The sequence below is a fragment of the Chrysochloris asiatica genome, unplaced genomic scaffold (genome assembly GCF_000296735.1).
Source record: "Chrysochloris asiatica unplaced genomic scaffold, ChrAsi1.0 scaffold00001, whole genome shotgun sequence".
NCBI classification, from domain to species: Eukaryota; Metazoa; Chordata; class Mammalia; order Afrosoricida; family Chrysochloridae; genus Chrysochloris; species Chrysochloris asiatica.
Genome location: NW_006408519.1, coordinates 8761033 through 8770931, shown reverse-complemented (window position 1 = coordinate 8770931; position 9899 = coordinate 8761033). Strand labels below are relative to the sequence as shown.

General features: G+C 38.6%; 1 protein-coding gene across 2 annotated transcripts in view; it reads left to right on the top strand.

The window, feature by feature from the left end:
- The first annotated feature begins 885 nt into the window (after nucleotides 1-885).
- ANGPT1 (angiopoietin 1) overlaps nucleotides 886-9899 on the top strand; it is a 427423-nt gene continuing 418409 nt past the window's right edge. The window contains exon 1 of one of the 2 annotated variants that reach the window (XM_006830637.1): nucleotides 886-1690. In XM_006830637.1, the coding sequence (XP_006830700.1) occupies nucleotides 1394-1690 (297 nt within the window). In that variant the 5' untranslated portion in view covers nucleotides 886-1393. The remainder of the gene's footprint in view (nucleotides 1691-9899) is intronic. The other variant, XM_006830638.1, reaches the window with a different exon arrangement.

Genomic DNA, 9899 nt, shown 5'->3' with positions numbered 1-9899 from the left:
GGCACCCTTATCTTGTGAAATTGCTTTCTGATCATTTTCATTTCTTCCCTGATAGAAACACATCAATTTCTCCTGTATCACAGTGTGTTGGCCTCCTGGCATACCTGATACACGTTTGTTCTTAGATGGCTGATCATGCAACCACAGGAGGATTTCTCTGGTACTTTCACAGTGGTGTTAAAGACAGTTATAACAACACCACTGAGATCTTTGTGAAATATATGATTAGGATGAGCGACAGGAATTAATAATTCTCAAGCCACTGTCTTAAATTGTAACCACATTGTTTTTCTAAGGAAGTTGCTCAATTTATATACACAGAACAGGCAGGGCTGCATTCTGATCAGGGAAAGTTTCATTTTAAAATCCACATTCCAGAAATATTTAGATTATTCTATGTAATATACACATGCTATAATCCTCTTACTGACAAATAGTGAATTTTTGTTGTGGAGGTGGTTGTTGCTAATTTGACCCCTCCCTGATTATTTTATCCACTTTCTAAAAGTCTCAATGAAAGAAAGGCATTTTTAAACGTGGCTTTTTGTATCATTTCCCCAGAGTCAAGAATAAATGTTTTATAAACATTTAAAAATAATTATATAGATTTATTATTCATTGTCAAAAATAATTGCATCGGACATTATACCAAGTTTGTTTTTAGTGTTTCCTAATTAAAAAGAAACTTAATAAAATATACTGTTAGTTTGCGAGAGATTTTAGTTGGTCCGTAGGCACACCAAAAGTGTATTAAGGTGGACTGCTCTATTTATTGATTTTCCGTGAATCTGCTTAAGGCTGGAGGCAATTGTCTAAGGAAGGGGCGGGCGGGCCATACATGATTGAGGTCATGCGCATCTAGCCAATTTGTAAGATGATCCGGCTGCCCTGAGCCATCAGCAATCCTTAGCATAGGGGCACATTCATGCATTCCTGTCAAGTCCTCTTGTGAAAGGCTGCCTGCTTCTAGCTTGGCTTGGATGTGCAACCTTAATAAAACTCACTGAGGTCTGGGAGAAAATAGCAGATCTGCAGCAGATAGGGTAGAGGAAAGGGTCTAGAATATGTATATGCAGCTGACTCAGGCAGGCTCCACGCTGAACTGTTACAGAGAGGAAACAATCAATCTCAGCTACTATGCAATAAAATATCTCAAGTTTTAACTAAGGAAACTATCATTACAGTAAAATAAAATTTGTTTTTTAGAAAACAAAACCTTTTAGAGCAAAGCTAACAAATGGCTAGTTTTCTATGATTCATCTTCAAAAGTTTTCTTGGAGGGTGGAAAAGTCAAAAAAGCAAGCAGCTTTACCTGAAATAAAGAACTAGTTTAAAAGGCAGAAGAAAGGAGCCAGTTTTGTGAGAGGCACGGAAGGAGAGTGCTGGCAACACAATGACAGTTTTCCTTTCCTTTGCTTTCCTCGCTGCCATTCTGACTCACATAGGGTGCAGCAACCAGCGCCGAAGTCCAGAAAACGGTGGGAGAAGATATAACCGGATTCAACATGGGCAATGTGCCTACACTTTCATTCTTCCAGAACACGACGGGAACTGTCGTGAGAGTACGACAGACCAATACAGCACAAACGCTCTGCAGAGAGATGCTCCGCACGTGGAACCTGATTTCTCTTCCCAGAAACTTCAGCATCTGGAACATGTGATGGAAAATTATACTCAGTGGCTGCAAAAAGTAAGTGATGCTTTCAGTTTCTAATTGCACCAAGTCTTTTCTCTTCTTGCACTGCAGTTAACCTACAGTTCCTTAGGGGGAGATTTGTGTGTTTACGTTTTTTGCTCCTGGGGGGCAGTGTTTGCAAATGTAAGGCAGCTTACTTGGTTTCACTTCACTGGTAAGCCAAGATGTTTTAGGATTTCGCTAGCATATATGAAGGTATGCTGGAGTCTCATTTGTGTGTAGCATATGCATATTTTACGACATTTCTGTTTTTCTCTTATTCATGGTGGCGTTTGAGTAATCTGACGGTCCCAACCCACATTTAAAAAGAAAGCAAGTACTTCTTTGGCAAAGTTATTGAAAAAAAAAAATAAATAAGAAAGAAAATAATAATGACTATACTGATTTGAGATTAAATGGATTTTACAGCAGAGAGTTTAATGCAGCAAGGAGGGGAAGTCATAGCAAATGCATTTTTAAATTTCTAATGAAATTAACAGGAAATAAAAGTAGATATAAAATGCAGTGAAACCTGCCAAAGCCAGAACCTGTGTAAGATGGAAACCTGTGAGAGAAAGAAAACTCAAGTATTTTACACTAAAACAAGATACAGAAAGTGGTAATGATGTACAGAAAACCCTCTAGGCTCCCAGGTTTCACTGGATATTTGGGAGGGAAATTGTATACATGGAATAAACTTCTTGTTGTTGTTGCATAGCGACCCTGTACAGGGTTTCCGAGGCTGTAAATCTTTACGGGAGCAGAAAACCTCATCTTTCTCCCGCGGAACAGCTGGTAGTTTCGAACTGTTGACCTTGCGGTTCGCAGCCTGATTTGTAACCACTACGCTAGTGCATAAAAGAACTGTTCATGTCAAATAAGTGGTAGAATCGTAGAGGACTGGTTTCTGTTATATTTTCTTCTGTTTTTGAGAAAATCATTTAAGATACATTTAATGTGAGTTCAGGGGTTGAACCTTACCCACGATGAAGGGAGAAATGGAGCCAGGGGTGATGATAGTTCCCTTGGGGCATGCACCTGCTGATTTGGATTTGAACACAGCATGTAGGCTCTGCTCTATTCTTGGGGTACAGGTACAGGACATCATAGGTACAGAGACAGTTCCATTTGAGAGTCTGAAAGTATCCAGATAAATGGTAATGTTGAGTACTCAGTTAATTCTAATTTATAGAAAACAAATTGAACAACTTGTTTTGCTTATATTTATAAACCTCTGAAAAGTTTTTTTGTGTAAGATTTGTCTATTAAAATATGAATGAATGCAGTTTCTGCAGTTATTCTCACTTTGGTCTCTGATTGTGTGACAGGTAAGCAGTGAACAATAGTGTATTCAACTGTGTCATTAAAAGGGTGACAATGTCCCATTTCCTGAAAAGCTTCCCACCACAAGATCTTTGGAGATAGATTCTTTTAGTGCATAGAGTAGGAACACAACCCGACTTCTCTATGACAGTCTGTTACCAGTGCAGACTCTTTGAGAAGATCAAAGATAGTGAAAGGACAAATACGCTTTTTTCTGTCCTTGTGTGGTCACTTAGATCACCGCCTGCTGATTCATGCCATGTTACAGTTATTCTGCTTTTGTCCACTAGGGACTGAACTAAGATCACTGTTATTTTACTTGACATGTTAACCGAAACTTGGTAATTCTAGAGTTTCCAAACTTGGAATTGTAGCTTATCTTTCCACTGTAGACTACAGGTGAAATTAGTAAATATGCAGACAAGGAAGCAAAGAGAACTTTGCAGTCTTTTAATAATTATTGCTTAAATCTCAGGCACTACCTACAGTGGCAGATAATAATAAGATATGTTGTATTTTATTATTATTTTTTTTAGAAAAGCTTATTTCCATAGCAAGTGAGTGCATTTTGTTGAAAGCTTGTAACTATTCTCAATATATATTTTATATACGCTTTCTTAAGAATTAAGCATTATTAATTAATCTGGATTTTCTTAGGGGGTGGTGAGGGAAATCTTTGTCCAAAATTGACTAATATGATCCAAATAGTACTGAAAAATGTAATATATGCTTTCGATTGCTATACCATTATTCCAAGCATGACACAGTAAAAACATGATTCTGTTGAACTTACGTTATACAAATATTCATGAATTAATTTTTGTGAAATAAGTTTGATTCTTGTTTGCATTGCTTTTGGCCAGTGATTATGGTGTAGTTTTTAGATAATAGCCAAGAATCACTATTAAGTGTCCTTTGGTTATATTGACCCTTGCCTAGGAGTCCTGGTGTGGCTCTGTGGTCTAATGTATAAGACTGTACAATTGTTTAAACTGCAAGGTCAGTGGTTCAAGCCATCAGCTGCTCCTTGGAAACCCTATACAGGGTTTCTGTGGGCCGGTATTGACTCAATGGCACTTAACAACAACAGTATGAATCAAACTAAATATACCTGAAAATATCCTTGTTGATAGGAGTCAGTTTGGCTTGACTATTGTCTGTTTACATTTGCATATCTTTTGTCATTATTTACATAATTGGTTAAAGGATCAAGAAACTAAATGCATGCAGTAAACAACTTGTTCTCAAAAGTTGACCTTAGAAGTTTTCTTCACTCCAAGTTCTAAATTTAAGTCATATATTTATTTTGAACACTATTTGATATTTGATAACTCAAATGGAAATTGTTTTACTGTAACCATTTGGTAAACTTAATATTTCAATTTGTATTCTGTTTTGATTCCAAGTATAGTTGCCTATGATAGAAAGTAGAAAATATCAGGTTATAGATGTTCAATTAATTAATCTATTTATTCAATGAAATGATCAAAGTTCAAGGACTATTATGCAGCTCATGTTATCACTGTCAGAGAGTTTCTGATGCAGGATAAAAATGCGTTACCAGTGTTAAAAAAAACTAGATCTGAATGAATATCACCTGTCTTGAAGTTTACTGAACTGAATTATTTTAAATATTCTTAACCATACCCTGCCATCACGGTTGTTGTTGTTAGTCCCACCGAGTCTGTTCCATAGTGACTCTTTAGAGGGTTTCTGAGGAGCGGCTGATGGATTTGAACTGCCACCCTTGAGGTTAGAAGTCCAGTAGTTGTCCTACAGCACCACACCAGGCCATTTCTGGCTGGCTCATGACTATGTGTCATGGAGATGATTCTGACTCAGAGCAAACCTGTGTAAGGTTTCCAAGGATACAAATCTTTATTTATGGGAGCAGAGAGCCTCTTCTTTCTCCCTTGGAGCAGCTGGTGGATTTGAACTGCTGACCTTGGGGTTTGAAGCCTAACTCCTAACCTGCTAGGCTACTTTGGCCATCACTTGTTGTTAAGTACCCTTGAGTTGGTTTGACCAGGGAAGTTAAGAAATGAGAATCTAGGCTGTAAGTCTCATAAAGCACCTTCTAGGCCATCACTTGTTGCATTTGTTAAGTGCCGTTGAGTCAGACCCATAGCAACCCTGTATAGGGTTTCCCAGGAGTGGCTGGTGGGTTTGAACCACTGACCTTGCAGTCCAGTGCATGATCCTCTAGCACCACACCAAGACTCCAGGCCACCACTAGAATCTCATTTCTTAACTTCACTGGTCTTACAACTGAACAAAATGAAAAGCAAGGTACAACAGGGTGCAAAGGATTTGTAGATCACCATAGACACTGGAATTGTTAGGGCACTGGTCTCTTGACATGATGGAATAAGTTCAAGGAGACCAATTTTCCTTGATAATTTGTGGACCAACACTAACATGAAATAGATTAACATTACCCTCACTTGTCACATTGGGAGAGCAATATAAGTCATATGTCCACAATCACAATGTAATTGTGTGGAACTCCTGGGTTATGTGTCTGGCTTTAACTCTTTTATTATATTGTTGCTCTTTAGTGTTGTCCAGTTGATTCCAACTCACATGACCTCAGACAGGGTTTCCAAGGCTTTAAATCTTCATGGGAGCAGAAAGCCGCATCATTCGTCTGGGGAGAGGCTGGTGGTATTGAATCTTGGACCTTGTGGCTCACAGTTCAGTGCTTATCATATAGAGCTACCGAGCTCTTTTATCATGTAGCTCTTTTCAGAATCATCAAACATACTAAAATCCCAGTGTTACCAGCTCTTGGCCCAGTGACAATATATATAAATGACCTTTGTGTTTTCATCACTTTCTCATGTTCCCTTCTATTACGGAGAAATGTTATAAATAATGTCTAGCCCACAGTGTACTCAGTGCTTCTTGAAGTATTGTTTTCTTTCTCTGAAAGTTTGAAAATTCACAATGATTTATATTTAAATTAGTCAGATTTAAATATATACAACATTTTAACAGTTGGACAGTGTTTCAGGAGTCTTTTTGCCTATGTTAAATGATGCCCTTTTTGATCTAAATAGATATTTCAGGCAATCTGAAACTGATGAGTTGATGATTACTAGTAGAAAATGTAATAATAAATTACCATTTAAAAATCGGCAAAGCTTTTATTGGAAGGATTGGATTTTTTTTTTTTTTTTTTTCATCTTCAGAGGGTTAAGATTTAAGTATGGGTTAATGTGTGTTGGGAGTCCTGGTGTGGTGCTGTGGGTTAATATGCTAGGCTGCAAAGTCAGTTTGAACTGTAAGGTTGGTGGTTCAAGCTCACCAGGTTGCTCCTTAGAAACCCTATACAGAGTCGCTATGGGTTGGAACCAACTTGACTGCACTTAGCAACAACAACAATGTGTGTATCCTGGATTTTAAAAAGATCATCATTATCAATGTGCATTCCAAATCTTAATCCTCTGAAGCAAAGGGTCACTATGGGTCAGAATCGACTCAACGGCACTTAACAACAACACATATATACACAAGTAAGGGATGTTTTTCATTTTAAAGTCTGTCAATAAAAAAACAAAAACAAAGCTAATTCTTCCCTTCTCGCGATGAGTTCTCCAATGTACTATTACTGCTATTGTAGTTGTTGGTGAGATGGCTCCCCGTCATAGAGATCTTATATACAACAGAATGAATCTATTTCCTGGACCTGTGCCATCTTTATGAACCTTGGTATATTCAGGTGTATATTGTTAAGTCAATCCAGCTCATTTACAGTTTCCTTCATTTTTGCTAACCCTTAAACTTTCCCAAACATGTCCTTTTCTAGTGATTTGTCTTTTCTAAAATAAGTGAGCAGAACTCTTCCCATTCTCTCTTCTAAGGAGCATTCTGCTTGGATCTCTTCTAAGACATGTTTGTTTACTCTATGTCAAGTTCAAGGCATGTTCAATATTCTTCCCAACATCAGAATTGTATGCATTATAGAGTGTATAGAGGGTTAAGATTTGTGAGTACTGCATTTCCATGTTGTTGTCATGGTGGTTGTTTTAATTACTTGTTTCTAGATTTGTTTTCTTACCTAGACTGTAAATCCTCTGAGTGTAATGAATGCCTCTTATCCATTTTTCTATCAGTGCAGATATTTATTAAGTGTCTGAGTAAATGTCACATCATAAAAACTTCATATCTTCATCATAATGAAAAACATCATGTTTTCAGATGAGTGGTGTAAATAGGTGTAAAATGATGCAAGTGAAGGGACCTTATAACTGCTTTCATATACTGAAGTCTGCTTAAATGAATTCATATATGTATAAAACGAAAATCAACCCTATCCCATGCATTGCTCCATGAGCTATGTAATAGAAGAAATTTGATTTAGCTTCTCAATTTCTATCCTCCAAATCAAGGGTTGGCAAACATTGTTGAACTAGCCAAATCCTGCCTGCTATCTGTGAAGTCCTGGTGTGGCATAGTGGGTTAATGTGCCGACTACAAGGTTGCTTTGAACCAAAAGGTTGGCAGTTCAAGCTCACTAGCCATTCCTTGGGAACCTTATACAGGGTCTGGTAGTGTAGTGGTTACGAATCGGGCTGCTAACTCAGGGTCAGCAGTTCGAAACTACCAGCTGCTCTGCGGGAGAAAGATGAGGCTTTCTGCTCCTGTAAAGATTTACAGCCTCGGTAACCCTGTGCAGGGTCGCTATGAGTCTGAACCGAATCCACGGCACATAACAACAACAATTAGTACTGACTTGAGGGCACTTAACAACAGTAACAATGTGTGTGTGTGTAAATAAAGTTTTATTGGAACAGAGTCACACCCACTCCTTTACATATTGTCTGTGGTTTCTTTCCTGCTGTAATGGCAGAGTTGAGGAATTTCAGCAGAGACCTAATAACCCACCAAGCCCAACAGCATGGAGTCTATTTCAATTCAGTGACAGATACCATGCCACAGATCAGAAGGGCTCCTTAGGGTTTCTAGCACTAAATCTTTATGAAAGCAGACAGTGTTATTTCACCTGTGGACTGGATGGTGGATTTGAGCTGTTGGCTTTGTGGTTAGCAGGCCAATGCTTAGCCCACTACATCACCCAAACCCACCGTCTTTAAGTTGATTTGGGTTCACAGTCCCCTGCATAGGATTTCCAAGGCTGTAAATCTTTAAAGGAGCAGAAAGCCTCATTATCCTCCGGCTGAGGGGCTGGTGAGTTTGAACTGCTGACCTTGTTGTTAACAGTCCAGTGTGCTTCCTACAGTGCCACTAGGGGACTTTTAAAAAGCCACAGGGTCTAAAATACTCTCCCGGACTTTATAGAAAAAAATTTGCTGATACCTGCTCAATATCACAAATTAAATGCAGTATTAATATTGGGAGTACTGCAGATTAAATTGTGGAGTTTTTGTGTGGGAAAAGATTGCCTTCCTGAAGGCCCAGTAATCTTCAGGTACTGTGCTAGTTGGCAGAGAGCCTAAGCCATTTCTTGGCTTGGTGTCTGGACATGCTATGAGGTGACATTGTAGAAGAGTACAAGCAATAAAATCCCATGTCTTTTCTTCTCTCTGCCCATCATCAAGTGAACAGGGAACTATTCCAAAAGGGGATGAATGTTGGGGGTTGAGAGGAACACCTGAATAACCATACAGATCAACAGCCTCTGGATAAACAAGTCTGGGCCACCGGGCCCTCTGCTTTACGTTCCTGTTTCATCCTGTTGGTTGCGGCATTAATAGGAATGTTGATAAAACGTTGGAGGCATGCTATTTTCATAGAACTGCGACTTCAGCTCAACCTCACGCATTCATCTACCTAGAAACCTTGCCCCCTCTGTCATTTGTTTTAGATATAAACATTGGAAGTGTTCTCACTTGTGTGGATGATGGGAGGGGAGGAGCAGCGGGGTTTTGTAGCCTCTGTACTGTAATTTGCTAATTAAGGAGGCTTTGTTTTCATTCTACCATAGCCTTGTCTCTGTGTGGAAACATTTGCAGCCTTCTCTTGAGCCTCGTCTTCTTTTCTTTTTCTTTTTTTTTAAATACCACAAACTACATTGTGTCACTTACTTAGCTCTACAATCCTAATTACATTCTGAGTCATCTTGCCTTTTGTTCCAATACAAGATTCTTTTTTGCCTTGAAGATGGGAACTTCCTAACTTCCTTTGATTCTGGCCCCATGGTCCGAGGGAGATAGGGCTTCTTAGTGTTTAAATCTCTTTACAAAATGTACAAAAGATGGTCCTTCATTATTCAGAGGTTTCTAAAGAAATTATGTTTTCTATGAATTATCTTTTTTAATATTTGGAGCTTATTTGCATGAGGTGTGGGGCTTGGTGTGGCAACGTTGGATAAGCACTGGTCTGCTAACAGCAAGGTTGGAAGTTCAAACCCACCATCTACTCCTGAGAAATGCTATATAGGATCACTGAGTCCGAACCAACTCCATGGCACTTGACTACCTTTGTATGTAGGGTCTGTATGTGGATACGCTAATCTTATACTGGATTATAAAAGGTTCATAGACTTGTTTGATCTGAATTGTCAGTCACAATGATCAGAATTTCTTCCTTCAAGCAAATGAAACAGTAAACAGCAAATGATGTAAAACATGCAACACTAATTACAGTGAAACCTGCAAAAGCTTGAAACTGTAAGGTGGAAACTAATCAGAAAAAGAAAGTTCAAATAGTTTTCCACTAAAATAAATGACAGAAAAATTTTAAGACTGCACTATGTTAAAGATAGAAAAGTTGTGAGGTTCAGTAAAACAAGACAGTTCTGTTGAGTTTCAGCTTTCCTGTACAACTCTGTGATTGTTTGGTGCCATCAAGTCAGTACTGACTCATAGCGGCCTTATGCATAACAGAATAAAACACTGCCCGATCCTGAGCCAACCTCAGTATTGTTGCTAAGCTGGAG